General features: G+C 43.5%; 1 protein-coding gene across 1 annotated transcript; it reads left to right on the forward strand.

Moving 5' to 3' along the window:
• The first annotated feature begins 78 nt into the window (after nucleotides 1–78).
• ctdspl2b (CTD (carboxy-terminal domain, RNA polymerase II, polypeptide A) small phosphatase like 2b) lies at nucleotides 79–16,536 on the forward strand. The gene is made up of 13 exons (XM_084574947.1): nucleotides 79–370; nucleotides 3,771–3,961; nucleotides 4,883–5,021; nucleotides 5,128–5,280; nucleotides 5,985–6,233; nucleotides 6,329–6,425; nucleotides 12,311–12,422; nucleotides 12,521–12,607; nucleotides 12,875–12,937; nucleotides 13,041–13,120; nucleotides 13,337–13,463; nucleotides 15,446–15,541; nucleotides 15,646–16,536. Exons 2-13 carry the CDS (start codon nucleotides 3,794–3,796, stop codon nucleotides 15,709–15,711), a joined length of 1,437 nt encoding a protein of 478 aa, XP_084431073.1. The 5' UTR covers nucleotides 79–370; nucleotides 3,771–3,793; the 3' UTR covers nucleotides 15,712–16,536.
• The last annotated feature ends 437 nt before the right edge of the window (nucleotides 16,537–16,973 follow it).

Genomic DNA, 16,973 nt, shown 5'->3' on the forward strand with positions numbered 1-16,973 from the left:
TCCAGTTGTTTTTACCAGTTGCTTATAAAAGAGGAAGCCCCCTTCACCTTCATCAACGCTGGCAGCGGAGGAAGAGTCAGCGGCAGAGCTCGCTGCAGACTGGCTGGTGTTTGTGAGAGGTAGAGGGGGGTGTGTCTGTGTCCCATACGGGTTATCTGCCTCGGAGAGACCGAGCAGAGGCGGGAAATGGCGCCTGGTAACACAACGGTGTGTCATTTCGAAGACGGCCCTTGAGTAGATCCACGGAGAAAAAAAAAAACGGGGGAAAAAGTGTCGGAGCGGATCACGAAAACAACCGGCGCCGCCGCCGCCGCTGTGATGGTAAATCGGCCCTGAGTCATTATCTCCAGATACTGCGGATCACCGTAAAGTAAGTAATGAAAACCAACCCCCCCTCCTCCTCCCCCCTGTACGTGCCGCCTGTCTTTGGCTTGCGTTTATGTAATGTTGGCTAACGACGGGGTAAATATTTCCCCTTCCCCGCCTTTGCACATCTGTTAGCCCGAAGCAGTTTTTCAAGAATGCTAGGTAGGGTTAGCCTTAAGCTAGCTGTGCTAATATAGCATACGTAGCTAAGGGCAGCTAAAACACGGCCTACTCGGGGACATGGCTAATTCCTGGTAGGTCCGACAGTTGATTTAACATTTGCCGCCTTCTACTCTTAATATTAGTCAGCATAATGTGTTCTTGACGGGGTGTTAATCGTGTAAATTATAACCGTTTCACCTTGTTTAAACAATTAACGGCTAAACGAGAACCACCGCAGGGTTAGGTCTGCTAGTTAGCATCGAAGCTAACGTCGTCCAAATCGGCATTCCACAACTGAACTTTGCTAGCTTTTACATTAGCTCGCTAGCGCCGTGTTTTTTTTTTTTTTTTCTTTCCCCATTTAATGTCACTGTAAAGGGGTTATTTTAGCCTGACATTTTCTATATGTTTAAATGACACCCGTCAGAGTGCATTGTTTAGGTAAAGATAACGTTGACGGGATTAGCAGATGATTGGGACAGGCGCTACTGTGTTCGGTGTTTTGATTAACGATGCCTTGACGAGTTTCACTGTCAATTAGCAGAGAGTGATGTTCACGATTAGGACAGTCGAGTCAGCCCTCTCAAAAAACTTCACACCAGTCAATTAACTTATATTCATTATTTGTTCTCTTTGTTTAATCATTTTTTTGCGTGTTTTTAATTTTTTTTCGCCGCACTTAACGATGCCGCACTAGGCTTGCTAATGGCATGTTAGCATATTTGGGTTTGGCTTGTTGAAAATGCTAACGCTACCTTTTTTTTTTTTTTTTTTTTTAGCAAACTCTTAACTGTGAATGTCAAATTGTGTTAGCAGTGCAACGTTAACGCTCCTAGACACTTATACAATTAGACAGGAATAAAAAAATAAATAATAATAAACTGCACCCGAGCGAAATTAGCTCGCATTCCTTCACAACGACCTCTCTTTTGCTCGGGTTAGCTAGCTAGCTAGCTAGCTACCCGCACATTTAGCTGCAAAGCTCGGTAACCCTGTTTATTTGGTGCAACTTTTACGAACGTGTATTTTGCACACGGGGTCAGGCAACAGGAGCGTGTTACTCATATATTATTTTTTTTGCAGACTATAAGCTGCGCTTTATCCCCTTATTAAGGGACTTAGCTAGCCTTAGCCTCGGGGTAAATGCTGCAGAGTGGACGGGCTGTGGGGAAGGGCCTCGCTTGTTTCTCCACCGTTTGCTAGCTCTGCCCCCATACAGTCTCGGTTGCATGCATGTTCTTATTTCCCGCTCACTTGCCTCGTACCTTGCTGTGTGCACGGTCCTTGGTTAGTTAGCTCACCGCACGGAAATAAGGATGTTTAGCGGCACTCGTGTTGCTGTCATTGCCACATTTAGCAGCGTTTGGTAGTGCAGTATAAACACTTATTTCATTTTAAGTTTAATTTAGCAGAAAATGGAAAGATCGGATGTGTTGAGCATACTAATATGTGAAGAAGAGCAAAAAGGCAGGGGAGGAAAGACATAATTGAAAGAGTAGTATAATTACTTGGCATATCATAAGAGCATCTCCAGGAAAATGCAAAATGTGCACTTTTTGGTTTATTAGATTACTTGAAAAAATCATGTTCAGACATGTCATGTAAAATGGCACTTCCTTATATTAGTAGAGTGGAGCAGCAGTGCTGATTTAGGGCAGCCCTTAATATTGTTAAACCAGGAATAGCACCTTTAATTAATCATTACTGTAAGCGCTTGCACCTATTTTTACTTTTTTTTTTTTAATTCCGGATTAGCCAAATAAACATCTGTCACAAATATAAGCGCTATCATCCTGTATTGTGTAATCACGATGGAAACGAGAGTCACTGGGTTGTGGAGAAAGTAGGTTTTGAATCAGTTCAGGTTTGGACAAGAGAGTCAAACCAGTCCCGTGTTATTTTTACATTAAGTGATAACAATCACACAAGACTTAGTTTATACAAACATAAATTGCAGAGCTAATTTACGAAAGAGTGCTTCAGTATTGTGTTATTGCTTTTGATTTGTGTTAAGGGAAAAGTCGTTTCCAAAGTCGGTCATTGAGAGATCTGGTTTTAAAGATCAGAATACACTATATTATCAATAACAAGTTGTTTTGAAGGGTATTTAAGAACATTAAAAAATAAAAAACGTGCCAATTAATTCATTAAATATACACTTACTCACCAAAACATTAGGAATTAGTGAATGAAAGCATTCCAGTACCACAGCAAACCACAGCACTAATGCAGAAAACCTTCTTGAAGCTTTTTGTTTTCACTAGTGTACCTAATGAACTGGCAACAAGTGAGATAAAGGTTATCATTTTGAACCGTGTGGATTTGTAGGGTCACTTTTCAACTTGTGTTATAAAATCTCTTCTCCTCGATGTTCTGTACACTGATTTAAATTCACTCTCTATACATCTGCTTAAGTTATTTGATTCTCGTTCCAGTTTTCCCTCTTTTTGCCTCTAACCTTAAGGTTGCCGTGTTCCCCGATGCCGTTTTCTGTGCGTGGGGATTGGGCAACGGAGCACATTGCACTTCTGGTGTGTGTGTGTTCGCTCGCTCGCTCCTGTGTTTTAATATAAAGCAGATGTAGTGAAGGACATGTTACAGTAGATATGTACAGTATGTAGTTGAGAAAAGGCGCTGTTGTGCTCCCGACAGGTCGTGGATATGTCCGGACATATTTTTTTCCGTTATGTAAACGCGGGAGAGAAAGCCAGGCATGCTTGACAGACGACTTGCACTCACTGGTGATTGTCTTCAGTTTCCGCTGTGTGTTCTAGACAACAATGTTAACCGGTTAAATTGCTCAGCTTTAGAGAATGAATGCGTTTCCTACAGAAAAGTTTAGGTTCGGTGCCTCCAGTTATTTATTCGATGTAAACTTTGGTCGTACATGCACGTATCTAGTAAGATCAGGGGCTGATGCTTTTTTTTTTTACTGTACAAAATGGAAGTAAAGCCAGCTGTGGCTGCTGTGATCCACTGATGTAAGTGAAATGGGATCTTGAATGCATCCAGATGTTGGCAGAAAGTGCACCAGTGTTACTCCTCTGCTCATAGATGCACCCCACAGACTTGTTCATTTTAAAAGTGAAAGGAGTCGAGGCCGTTTTTTAAAATGACTGGTTCGTCAACCTTTAACGGTTTCGCTTAAATTTATTTCTGTGATGGTTTAGTCATAATGATTTCCTGTATCTGCCGCCGTCTTTTACATTATGTCTTGTCTGTCTTGTCTTTTTTTAAAACAGCCTTACATGTGACTGCTAAAACAATGAGGCTGAGAATGCGTAAGGCGTCTCAGCAACCGATCCCCACTCTGGCAAGCCGCCCGTCCCGAACCAAGCGGAGGCATTCAGAAGTAGAAGAGGACACTCCTTCTAGCGGAGGGAGAGGGTTGTTCTCGACCATCAAGAAGTTCATCAGAGGAAATGCTGTGAAGGTAAACTACCTGCCCCCTTTTTTTTATTATGTAAGTTCAAACACGACTGCAGTGCATGTTCTAGGAAAGTTAAAAGAAGCTGTCTGCCTCCTGTAAAACCAAAGCTTTTTATTTATTTGTTTATTTTTTTTGCCACTTCTGTTTTAAAGCTGTATTTAACAATGTGCTGTTCAGGTCTCGGGAGTTAAATACCCGTGTTTTCTTGCTGCGGAGTGTCATGTTTCCCAAGAAATGTCTGGTGGAATGCAGCAGCTTGTCTGAGAACTCGGACTCTGGTCTAAATTTAGCTCCTGGCTCACAGAGTCGGTGTGCAGGGACAGGAGGTAGTAACAAGTGGAAAAGTCAACTCGGGCTGAGAGAAGTTTGTCCCGAGGAAGAACACGGAACACGGGGGGGTGGGGGGGATGTTTTTACACAATATTGTTAATTTTCTCATTAAACCCCAATATTCTCAGCCTTTTTATATATTTATATGGGTTTGATTTTATAATGGAGTGCTGCAACTGATGGCAAACTACACAGCATCAACTGTGAGTCTGGGGGCAGATTGTGGATTATCATACTGTCTCATTAACGGGAAAACAAAGCAGCAGCAGGTTTTTGAAGACGCAGAAAAAGCTAAAATCAAGTCGACTTACTTTTATGGCTTGTTCCTATTATCTGCTATATAGGCATGTGTTCTATTAGCTTGTTTTTGGGCCCTTTTAGCATTTCGTGGATGTGTCTCACAGTGTGATCTATTATTGCCACGACTTCACAACGTTTCTTTTTGTTCGAGAGAGTCAAAATGTAGGCAGCAATTTAGCCGTTTTAGTCATTAATTAATAGGGATATCCCCGTTGCGTCAGAACATCTTCTTCCTCTTCTGCTTTAACGTTGGGTGGCTAGCGTCAAAGAAAACTGTCTATGTTGTCTTGTCAGGTGCAGCCGGAAAGCCCCGCCAAGAAGACGCGGCTCCACTGTGACGTGGACAACAACCTGATCACCTCGACGACCCCAAACACCAACACCCCCCGGAGGACTATAAGCAGAGTTGGCAGGAGAGGCTCCGTCAATGGACGTGAGTAGACGCTCAAATAAAAACATATATTAATCTTTATTCCCCCCCCCCCCCCCCCCCCCCGCCTCCGTTAATGCTTTTAAACTTGACAATGTTTCCTCTACAGAGGCAACCAATCATGACAGGAGTAAGGAAAAGCCCAACGGGAGCCTGGAGGAGACGACGACGGCGGTTGAGGTGCCCACCAGTCCGCCCAGAACGACCCTTCTTGGGACCATCTTCTCGCCCGTTTTCAATTTCTTCTCACCAGCTAAAAATGGTAAGCAGACATGCTTTCTATAATGCCTATAAGCTCAAGTACGGCATGTATTAGTGAAAGTAGGGCTGTCCCGATCAACTTATTTTGCCCCCGTGATCCGAGACCGATCTTTTAAATATTTAGTATTGGCTGATCCGATCTTACATAAACAAAACGTCCTCCCCTAGAGATTCATAAAAGCTTTTCTTCTCTTCCTTGTCTTCTCCTAGAGTCGACTGGATTCAGTCCAATAAATATTTCTGGCAAAGTTAACGTAGTGTGGAGAGGGTAGCTCGTACCTTGGCTCCAAAATGTTTTGGTCATCCAGCGCCTTAAGCTCCCCGACCCTCTCTGGGAAACTCTTTTAAATGCAGCGTTCAGTGTTTGTTGTTGTTTCAGTGCCGTGCTCCTACAACCAACTATAAAACATCCTCATTGCTCAGGTTTTGGCAGCTTTGACGCTAACCAACAGCAGAAGAAGAAGATGTTTTTGACGATACAGGGACTTTGTTTTGGTTAATGGCTAGAGCTAAAATAAATATCTACAAAAGATCAGACTTGGCTCATTCAAGTCTGGTCTGGTTTACCACCAAATAAAGTAAATTTATCATACAACAATAATGTGGTGAGAAGCAAACAATGTTATTTCTTCTTCCTAATAATACATGGACATTACTCCAACAAACTCCCGTCTTAAAAGCCTCTTCACTGTGTTGATTCTTCAGCCTCTTCTGGCTCAGACTCTCCAGACCAGGCGCTGGAGGCCGAGGAAATCGTCAAGCAGCTGGACATCGAGCAAGCCGTGGAGACGCCCACCAGCACAGCCACGTCCACGCAGGAAATGTGTGCCCCCGCTAACTTCTACGCCAGCGTGACACAGCTGCCGCCTCTGCGACCTCCCCACATCCTCGAGGCGTGTCCCACGACGGAGGAGGGCGAGCTCGATGCCGCTGCTGACCTTCCCCCTCTCACAGGTGAGCTGCTAGGAAAGCGTTAGCCTGGATAATGAATTTGGTGAAAGCTGCTAGTATTTTGCCCGGTTCTTAAAATGTTCTCGTTGCGTTTAAAGCTCCAGGCTCCAGTCCGGACATGACGTATGTGGACGCTCCTCCCACCGCAGTACCACCGGACGCATCCTATGAGGAAGACTGGGAAGTCTTTGACCCGTGAGTAAATCAGTGACGTTGAAATGCTCAAGTCTTTTTCCTTGTCTTCTCCTAGAGTTGGTCTCCTGTAGCTTCCTAAAGTCTGTCCTTGTCTTCCTTGTCTTCTCCTAGAGTTGGTCTCCTGTAGCTTCCTAAAGTCTGTCCTTGTCTTCCTTGTCTTCTCCTAGAGTTGGTCTCCTGTGTCTTCCTAAAGTCTGTCCTTGTCTTCCTTGTCTTCTCCTAGAGTTGGTCTCCTGTGTCTTCCTAAAGTCTGTCCTTGTCTTCCTTGTCTTCTCCTAGAGTTGGTCTCCTGTAGCTTCCTAAAGTCTTTCCTTGTCTTCCTTGTCTTCTCCTGGAGTTGGTCTCCTGTAGCTTCCTAAAGTCTTTCCTTGTCTTCCTTGTCTTCTCCTGGAGTTGGTCTCCTGTAGCTTCCTTAAGTCTGTCCTTGTCTTCCTTGTCTTCTCCTAGAGTTGGTCTCCTGTAGCTTCCTAAAGTCTGTCCTTGTCTTCCTTGTCTTCTCATAGAGTTGGTCTCCTGTGTCTTCCTAAAGTCTGCCCTTGTCTTCCTTGTCTTCTCCTAGAGTTGGTCTCCTGTAGCTTCCTAAAGTCTGTCCTTGTCTTCCTTGTCTTCTCCTAGAGTTGGTCTCCTGTAGCTTCCTAAAGTCTTTCCTTGTCTTCCTTGTCTTCTCCTAGAGTTGGTCTCCTGTAGCTTCCTAAAGTCTGTCCTTGTCTTCCTTGTCTTCTCATAGAGTTGGTCTCCTGTGTCTTCCTAAAGTCTGCCCTTGTCTTCCTTGTCTTCTCCTAGAGTTGGTCTCCTGTAGCTTCCTAAAGTCTGTCCTTGTCTTCCTTGTCTTCTCCTAGAGTTGGTCTCCTGTAGCTTCCTAAAGTCTGTCCTTGTCTTCCTTGTCTTCTCCTAGAGTTGGTCTCCTGTAGCTTCCTAAAGTCTGTCCTTGTCTTCCTTGTCTTCCTTGTCTTCTCCTAGAGTTGGTCTCCTGTAGCTTCCTAAAGTCTGTCCTTGTCTTCCGTGTCTTCTCCTAGAGTTGGTCTCCTGTAGCTTCCTAAAGTCTGTCCTTGTCTTCCTTGTCTTCTCCTAGAGTTGGTCTCCTGTGTCTTCCTAAAGTCTGTCCTTGTCTTCCTTGTCTTCTCCTAGAGTTGGTCTCCTGTAGCTTCCTAAAGTCCGTCCTTGTCTTCCTTGTCTTCTCCTAGAGTTGGTCTCCTGTGTCTTCCTAAAGTCTGTCCCTGTCTTCCTTGTCTTCTCCTAGAGTTGGTCTCCTGTAGCTTCCTAAAGTCTGTCCTTGTCTTCCTTGTCTTCTCCTAGAGTTGGTCTCCTGTAGCTTCCTAAAGTCTTTCCTTGTCTTCCTTGTCTTCTCCTAGAGTTGGTCTCCTGTAGCTTCCTAAAGTCTGTCCTTGTCTTCCTTGTCTTCTCCTAGAGTTGGTCTCCTGTAGCTTCCTAAAGTCTGTCCTTGTCTTCTCCTAGAGTTGGTCTCCTGTAGCTTCCTAAAGTCTGTCCTTGTCTTCCTTGTCTTCTCCTAGAGTTGGTCTCCTGTAGCTTTCTAAAGTCTGTCCTTGTCTTCCTTGTCTTCTCCTAGAGTTGGTCTCCTGTAGCTTCCTAAAGTCTGTCCTTGTCTTCCTTGTCTTCTCCTAGAGTTGGTCTCCTGTAGCTTCCTAAAGTCTTTCCTTGTCTTCCTTGTCTTCTCCTAGAGTTGGTCTCCTGTAGCTTCCTAAAGTCTGTCCTTGTCTTCCTTGTCTTCTCCTAGAGTTGGTCTCCTGTAGCTTCCTAAAGTCTGTCCTTGTCTTCCTTGTCTTCTCCTAGAGTTGGTCTCCTGTAGCTTCCTAAAGTCTGTCCTTGTCTTCCTTGTCTTCTCCTAGAGTTGGTCTCCTGTAGCTTCCTAAAGTCTGTCCTTGTCTTCCTTGTCTTCTCCTAGAGTTGGTCTCCTGTAGCTTCCTAAAGTCTGTCCTTGTCTTCCTTGTCTTCTCCTAGAGTTGGTCTCCTGTAGCTTCCTAAAGTCTGTCCTTGTCTTCCTTGTCTTCTCCTAGAGTTGGTCTCCTGTAGCTTCCTAAAGTCTGCCCTTGTCTTCCTTGTCTTCTCCTAGAGTTGGTCTCCTGTAGCTTCCTAAAGTCTGTCCTTGTCTTCCTTGTCTTCTCCTAGAGTTGGTCTCCTGTAGCTTCCTAAAGTCTGCCCTTGTCTTCCTTGTCTTCTCCTAGAGTTGGTCTCCTGTAGCTTTCTAAAGTCTGTCCTTGTCTTCCTTGTCTTCTCCTAGAGTTGGTCTCCTGTAGCTTCCTAAAGTCTGTCCTTGTCTTCCTTGTCTTCTCCTAGAGTTGGTCTCCTGTAGCTTCCTAAAGTCTGTCCTTGTCTTCCTTGTCTTCTCCTAGAGTTGGTCTCCTGTAGCTTCCTAAAGTCTTTCCTTGTCTTCCTTGTCTTCTCCTAGAGTTGGTCTCCTGTAGCTTCCTAAAGTCTGTCCTTGTCTTCCTTGTCTTCTCCTAGAGTTGGTCTCCTGTAGCTTCCTAAAGTCTGTCCTTGTCTTCCTTGTCTTCTCCTAGAGTTGGTCTCCTGTAGCTTCCTAAAGTCTGTCCTTGTCTTCCTTGTCTTCTCCTAGAGTTGGTCTCCTGTGTCTTCCTAAAGTCTGTCCTTGTCTTCCTTGTCTTCTCCTAGAGTTGGTCTCCTGTAGCTTCCTAAAGTCTGTCCTTGTCTTCCTTGTCTTCTCCTAGAGTTGGTCTCCTGTAGCGTCCTAAAGTCTGCCCTTGTCTTCCTTGTCTTCTCCTAGAGTTGGTCTCCTGTGTCTTCCTAAAGTCTGTCCTTGTCTTCCTTGTCTTCTCCTAGAGTTGGTCTCCTGTAGCTTCCTAAAGTCTGTCCTTGTCTTCCTTGTCTTCTCCTAGAGTTGGTCTCCTGTAGCTTCCTAAAGTCTGTCCTTGTCTTCCTTGTCTTCTCCTAGAGTTGGTCTCCTGTGTCTTCCTAAAGTCCGTCCTTGTCTTCCTTGTCTTCCCCTAGAGTTGGTCTCCTGTAGCTTCCTAAAGTCTGCCCTTGTCTTCCTTGTCTTCTCCTAGAGTTGGTCTCCTGTGTCTTCCTAAAGTCTGCCCTTGTCTTCCTTGTCTTCTCCTAGAGTTGGTCTCCTGTGTCTTCCTAAAGTCCGTCCTTGTCTTCCTTGTCTTCCCCTAGAGTTGGTCTCCTGTAGCTTCCTAAAGTCTGTCCTTGTCTTCCTTGTCTTCTCCTAGAGTTGGTCTCCTGTGTCTTCCTAAAGTCTGTCCTTGTCTTCCTTGTCTTCTCCTAGAGTTGGTCTCCTGTGTCTTCCTAAAGTCTGTCCTTGTCTTCCTTGTCTTCTCCTAGAGTTGGTCTCCTGTAGCTTCCTAAAGTCCGTCCTTGTCTTCCTTGTCTTCTCCTAGAGTTGGTCTCCTGTAGCTTCCTAAAGTCCGTCCTTGTCTTCCTTGTCTTCTCCTAGAGTTGGTCTCCTGTGTCTTCCTAAAGTCTGTCCTTGTCTTCCTTGTCTTCTCCTAGAGTTGGTCTCCTGTAGCTTCCTAAAGTCTGTCCTTGTCTTCCTTGTCTTCTCCTAGAGTTGGTCTCCTGTAGCTTCCTAAAGTCTGTCCTTGTCTTCCTTGTCTTCTCCTAGAGTTGGTCTCCTGTAGCTTCCTAAAGTCTGTCCTTGTCTTCCTTGTCTTCTCCTAGAGTTGGTCTCCTGTGTCTTCCTAAAGTCTGTCCTTGTCTTCCTTGTCTTCTCCTAGAGTTGGTCTCCTGTAGCTTCCTAAAGTCTGTCCTTGTCTTCCTTGTCTTCTCCTAGAGTTGGTCTCCTGTAGCGTCCTAAAGTCTGCCCTTGTCTTCCTTGTCTTCTCCTAGAGTTGGTCTCCTGTGTCTTCCTAAAGTCTGTCCTTGTCTTCCTTGTCTTCTCCTAGAGTTGGTCTCCTGTAGCTTCCTAAAGTCTGTCCTTGTCTTCCTTGTCTTCTCCTAGAGTTGGTCTCCTGTAGCTTCCTAAAGTCTGTCCTTGTCTTCCTTGTCTTCTCCTAGAGTTGGTCTCCTGTGTCTTCCTAAAGTCCGTCCTTGTCTTCCTTGTCTTCCCCTAGAGTTGGTCTCCTGTAGCTTCCTAAAGTCTGCCCTTGTCTTCCTTGTCTTCTCCTAGAGTTGGTCTCCTGTGTCTTCCTAAAGTCTGCCCTTGTCTTCCTTGTCTTCTCCTAGAGTTGGTCTCCTGTGTCTTCCTAAAGTCCGTCCTTGTCTTCCTTGTCTTCCCCTAGAGTTGGTCTCCTGTGTCTTCCTAAAGTCTGTCCTTGTCTTCCTTGTCTTCTCCTAGAGTTGGTCTCCTGTGTCTTCCTAAAGTCTGCCCTTGTCTTCCTTGTCTTCTCCTAGAGTTGGTCTCCTGTGTCTTCCTAAAGTCCGTCCTTGTCTTCCTTGTCTTCCCCTAGAGTTGGTCTCCTGTGTCTTCCTAAAGTCTGTCCTTGTCTTCCTTGTCTTCCCCTAGAGTTGGTCTCCTGTGTCTTCCTAAAGTCTGTCCTTGTCTTCCTTGTCTTCTCCTAGAGTTGGTCTCCTGTAGCTTCCTAAAGTCTGTCCTTGTCTTCCTTGTCTTCTCCTAGAGTTGGTCTCCTGTGTCTTCCTAAAGTCTGTCCTTGTCTTCCTTGTCTTCTCCTAGAGTTGGTCTCCTGTGTCTTCCTAAAGTCTGTCCTTGTCTTCCTTGTCTTCTCCTAGAGTTGGTCTCCTGTGTCTTCCTAAAGTCCGTCCTTGTCTTCCTTGTCTTCTCCTAGAGTTGGTCTCCTGTAGCTTCCTAAAGTCCGTCCTTGTCTTCCTTGTCTTCTCCTAGAGTTGGTCTCCTGTGTCTTCCTAAAGTCTGTCCTTGTCTTCCTTGTCTTCTCCTAGAGTTGGTCTCCTGTAGCTTCCTAAAGTCTGTCCTTGTCTTCCTTGTCTTCTCCTAGAGTTGGTCTCCTGTAGCTTCCTAAAGTCTTTCCTTGTCTTCCTTGTCTTCTCCTAGAGTTGGTCTCCTGTAGCTTCCTAAAGTCTGTCCTTGTCTTCCTTGTCTTCTCCTAGAGTTGGTCTCCTGTAGCTTTCTAAAGTCTGTCCTTGTCTTCCTTGTCTTCTCCTAGAGTTGGTCTCCTGTAGCTTCCTAAAGTCTGTCCTTGTCTTCCTTGTCTTCTCCTAGAGTTGGTCTCCTGTAGCTTCCTAAAGTCTTTCCTTGTCTTCCTTGTCTTCTCCTAGAGTTGGTCTCCTGTAGCTTTCTAAAGTCTGTCCTTGTCTTCCTTGTCTTCTCCTAGAGTTGGTCTCCTGTAGCTTCCTAAAGTCTGTCCTTGTCTTCCTTGTCTTCTCCTAGCGTCGACTGGATTCAGTCCAATAAATCTTTCTGTCAAAGTTAACGTAGTGAGGAGAGGGTAGCTGGTACCTTGTGTTCTCTACTCCAGAAATGTTCTGGATAAACTCCCTAACCCTCTCTGGAAGAATTTTCTCGCAGCGTTCAGTGTTTATTGTTGTTTCGATGCAGCCTTCATCAGAGTGTTGCTGATTAATTAAGTTAGTATTGAATGACCATCTCCTACTACCACCTCACTAAACGTCCACGTTGTAAAATTTTAAAATTTCTGTCTGGCTGACTTCATTTTCCAGAGTAGAGTTCTTCCACACAGCAGACATGTTTAGAAGTCGTCATCATCTTTGTTTTTTAGGCAATGAAGAAGAAGATATTTAGATACTGCTGGGATATAGTATAACCACAAAAGATTAGGCTTTGTTGAAGTCCGATACTGAGTCAATCCAATAATTAAATAAAAAATAAATGCCTGGGACATCCCCAATGCCGATCGGGACATCCCCATTGATAACCTACAACACAATAGGCTGTTTGTCTCGCCTGCTAATGTTTCCAGCTGTACAAATTATAGATAGATAGTGTTTTCAACGTGTTGACTCAGCAGTGTGTGTGTTGTTTCTATTTGAAGGTATTTCTTCATCAAACACGTCCCTCCACTGACCGAGGAGCAGCTCACTCGTAAGCCAGCCTTACCGTTGAAGACACGCAGCACGCCTGAATTCTCTCTGGTCCTAGACCTGGTCAGTCGTAGCTTTATTATTATTTATGTCATTTTTTTTTTCTCATTGTTGAAACTTTTATATTTTAAGATTCAGAAGCATGTCTTGTCTTTGTTCAGGATGAAACGTTGGTCCACTGCAGTTTAAACGAGCTGGAGGACGCAGCACTTACCTTCCCTGTCCTCTTTCAGGATGTCATCTACCAGGTGAGCGCTGTCGCACACAAACACTTCCCTCTCTTTTTCCCCTACGATGCCACTAGAGGGTGGCAAAGTCAAATGTGGTAAAGCCGGCATGTTAGACTTGGAGTTGTACACCAGCAGCTATACACAGATTGGAAAAAAACAAATAAAAACTAAGAATAAAAAACAATAAATAAATTAAAATCAAAAGAAAAAAGCAGTACTGACTCCATCATTCGTCATATGTGATTTATTAATGTTTGCTTACCGCTGGTCTGTTGTCATGTTCAGGTGTACGTGCGCCTGAGGCCGTTCTTTAGAGAGTTTCTGGAGCGCATGTCTCAAATATACGAGGTAAATATAACCCGACCACTCCTGTCCCTTTATTTTAATCCTACGTGCATCAGATTTGAAAAGTTTAACCTTTTTATTTTCATCTTCTTCTCCCGTTCCCCAGATCATCCTCTTTACAGCCTCTAAAAAGGTGTATGCAGACAAACTGCTCAACATCTTGGATCCTAAGAAGCAGCTAGTCAGGTAAGGCTGGTTTTGTGTCTGCGCCTTATTTCACCACAACGTCCATGCGAGTCAAGAGTAGAGCTCAGAAAATGACCCGTGTTGGCGTGAGCTGCTGTTCAGGTGTCAGTGTTGTGGTTTTTGTGAATTATTGATGGTGCTGACCTTGTCACTGATTGATTATTTCTTTTTTTTTTTCCCCTCCCTCTTTCCTTTCGTTCCCGGCTGTAACCGTAGACACAGGTTGTTTCGTGAGCATTGTGTGTGTGTCCAGGGAAACTACATCAAGGACCTCAACATCTTGGGCAGAGATCTGTCAAAGACCATCATCATCGACAATTCACCGCAAGCCTTTGCATATCAGGTGAACACACACACATGCACAATAAAAGCCCTGGAAATGCAGACTTTTCCTCCACCTTTACCAGAAGCTTCTGTGATTAAACACCGCCAGACAAACACAGGACGTGTTCACACATACAAGGAAGTAGTTTAGGCCGTTTGCTTCAGTAAACATTAGTAAGAAATAAAAGTCTGCTTCACCTCAGACGCTCTACTTCTACTATTATAGTGTTGCTACTAGGGATGCACGATAACTCTTTTAAAAAAAACCCGATACCGATAACTTTCCGCTTCCGATAACATAGTGATTAATGAGACGAGAAAAGCCCCTGTCTTCAACGAGGGTGAAGGGCTGATCGTCCAGCGCCATCATTTCCATGATTAAATCTCCAATAGCTTTAGCCCCTTGTGTCATTTTTTGAAAGCCTCACCAGTGGGTACAAGTCCAGGTGTCTTCTTTCCGGCTAGCTTGCTACCTTCTTTAGCCGTGCTGGCGTCTTCATACGCCTTCAAAACCCCATCGAATCGATGGCTATGTTTCAAATGACTTTTTCATGTTGGAGGTATTAAAGCTGGTGCTGATTTTTCCACCTCGTGGCGCTTTCTTTAAACATTTATTACAAACAGCCAGAGTAATGTCATCCTCGGAAACTTTGGAAAAGTCCCGCACCACCACCACCACCGCTGCCACAAACGTATGCACGTTGTGCTGCATTCAAGTGTTGACGGAAGTTCCCCGTTCCCGGTTTGAGAGTCGTTTTTCCGACTTTTTTTTTTATGTTTCTGTGGTTTATATGTGACAACCTGGGTAATGGCAGCTACTACCAAAATCATGACCGAGTTGACGAGTTTTCCGACATGAGGGAGTATTTTAATGATTTATTTATTTTTTTTCAGTCAGAATGTTGTTTTTCCCGATTATACCGATGCCACTTGAACGCAGCATTCACTTCAGGCCGGTCAGGTCTCATGTGGGAGTTGGAGCGATGATTGATTAAAACAACCACTCACGCCGCAGTACTGACAAAAATATATATTATCATCATCAGAAATTTTATTTAATAGGATAAACCCCTTGAGAGGAATCCTCTCGTTTTCGAGGGGGTCCTAAAATACATTACAACCAAAAAATAAAGAGACAAAACACAATCAACAATCTACAGACATATAACGACAAAGACAACGGACATCAACACAAACAAAGAAATGAGTAAAAGAATAAGAATAAGCACAACCTCTCGATGGCCACAAATGGCCATAGCAGTAGCCTAGTAAAATAAAAAGTATAATAATAACATAATGTTGCCAATTAAGGTTACAATGTGTTACAAATAATATTGATATAACATCATCGGAAACATGTGCAATTTAACTCAAAATAAGACGACAATTATCAGGGCCATTCGTTATGATATCGGACTTATCTGGAAATTATGACGTCGTTCTGATATCGGGCCGATAATTATCGTGCACCCTTAGCTGCTGCTGTATATTTTCATACAGAATGACTCATTTAATAACTTGTATATCTTACATAACATATCTCCAATATTTAAGAACAGTATTTATATATATCTTGTATAGTTTACTGTCTTTCTTTAGAAATATTTATACATTTTATATTACCTCATGTCTTTGTATCATACTTATAGCATTACATATATACATATAAAGGCATATATATATGTGTCTTTATACATTCTATCTCACTATACTTTTATTTTTTATCATTTATGTTGACTGTTATTCTTCCTCTCTCTGTGTAATGATGCTACTGGATACTGAATTTCCCACAGGATTAAAGTAGAGAGATAATTTATCTATCTCTAATTAGATATTAGGTGTTTTCTTTGGCTTTTTCCCTCTTTATTATTCTTATAACTCATTTCTTAACACTTCCTTTAAACATTAGTGGAGCTGTTCTTCTTCTGTACGCCCTAAAGACATTACTCCTGCAGTCTCATTAAACATTATTATTTATTCATGTCTTATTTGTCTCAACAGTTGTCCAATGGGATTCCCATAGAGAGCTGGTTCATGGACAAGAATGACAACGAGCTGCTGAAGCTGGTGCCCTTCCTGGAGAAGTTGGTTGAGATGGTAAGAGACGTCCTGCTGTTTCATCCAGACTGTCACCTGTCTCTCTCTGAGCAGATTAAATCTTAACGTTTCTATTTCTTTTTTTTTTTTTTTAATCTCGTCAGAATGAGGATGTGCGGCCACACGTCCGGGAGAGGTTCCGCCTTCACGACCTGTTACCTCCCGACTGATCCACCGCGGACTCAGAGGACGGGGGACAACGTGAAAAAGACTGACAACAACACGCTTGTTATGGGGGGAAAAAAGGAAAAATGACAAACTACAACATTGCCATTACTTTAAAAAGAAAAATTCGCCTTTTTTTTGTTTTGTTTTTAAAAGGAAGAAAAAAAGAAAATTCAACTAAGAAGAACATTTTTAAAGACGTGGGTGAAATTTTCTAAATAATCCAAAATAATGGAGGTCGAAGCCCACGACGGACACGCTCCTCCTCCTCCTCCTCCTCCTCCTCCTCTTTATTCTTATTTTTAATGAGCTGTGGAGCCCAGATAACACGCCGGCTCTGCACTAACTCTCCTGAAGTCTTTTTGGTGCTGGTTTAGTGGATGTAAAGAGGAACTCCACCCCGATAAATACCCAGCGACCCCCCCTGAACCACAACAAACACCCACGCACACACCCACCCACCACGCTGGTGCTCACACCGTTGACACTGGAGAATAACGACACTCGGTGGCTACAGATCTTTTTATTTTTAGTTTATTTCCCCCTCCAGCAGGAACGACTGACCTGTAAATCAATCTGTGCATGTGTGTTTGTTTACTCCTAAACACACACACACACACACACACACACACACAGAATTGTTGAAGAATGTGTAGCCTTTAAAAAAAATAATCATATGCATTCCTCTGTAGCTCTGTCAAGTTTATATTGTTGGTTGCAGTTTGTTTTCTTTTTTTTCTGGTAAAACTGGTGTTTTATTGTTTTGTTTTTTTAAAAAAGATAGCGTTTCAGAAATGTTTTAATCGGTTTGTAAGATATGATATTTTAAAGGACGGGGAGGGAGGGTGGGAGGGTTGTGTAAGTTTCATTGTAAGCCTTTTTATTTTCTTGTTAGGACAACATGGGTGCGTATTAACAAATTATCCGAAACAAGAACGGATCCAGGACTCTTTATTTTTTTCGTTGTGATTAATAGAGGTTTTAAAAATCGATGCTCCTTGGCTAAATGTTTAAGACTTTTACCTGTAAATCTGTCAACGGTTTTCGAGGGCATTTCATCGACGACATCAATCACCGTAGTATTTTGATTATTTTCGCCTGTAAATCAGTATTGTCTGACTTCTTCCTCCTCCTCCTCCTCCTCCTGATCAAGTGTTTCTGGCTGAATCTGAGCTCTGGTTCTTGTTTTGTTTTTAGCCGTAGCATTATGACTGATGTAGCACATCCCTGCCAGTGTACCATGAAGTCTACACCTCCATGTACCAGC

Source organism: Chelon labrosus (genome assembly GCF_963514085.1).
Source record: "Chelon labrosus genome assembly, chromosome: 3".
Classification (NCBI taxonomy): Eukaryota; Metazoa; Chordata; class Actinopteri; order Mugiliformes; family Mugilidae; genus Chelon; species Chelon labrosus.

What these genes read in the sequence shown, in the direction of transcription:
- ctdspl2b (XM_084574947.1), top strand. Translation starts at nt 3,794, where the DNA reads ATGAGGCTGAGAATGCGTAAGGCGTCTCAGCAACCGATCCCCACTCTG. An exon ending in CTTCTCACCAGCTAAAAATG is followed by an intron (nt 5,281 to 5,984) that starts GTAAGCAGACAT and finishes TTGATTCTTCAG; the next exon opens with CCTCTTCTGGCTCAGACTCT. An exon ending in TGACCTTCCCCCTCTCACAG is followed by an intron (nt 6,234 to 6,328) that starts GTGAGCTGCTAG and finishes TTGCGTTTAAAG; the next exon opens with CTCCAGGCTCCAGTCCGGAC.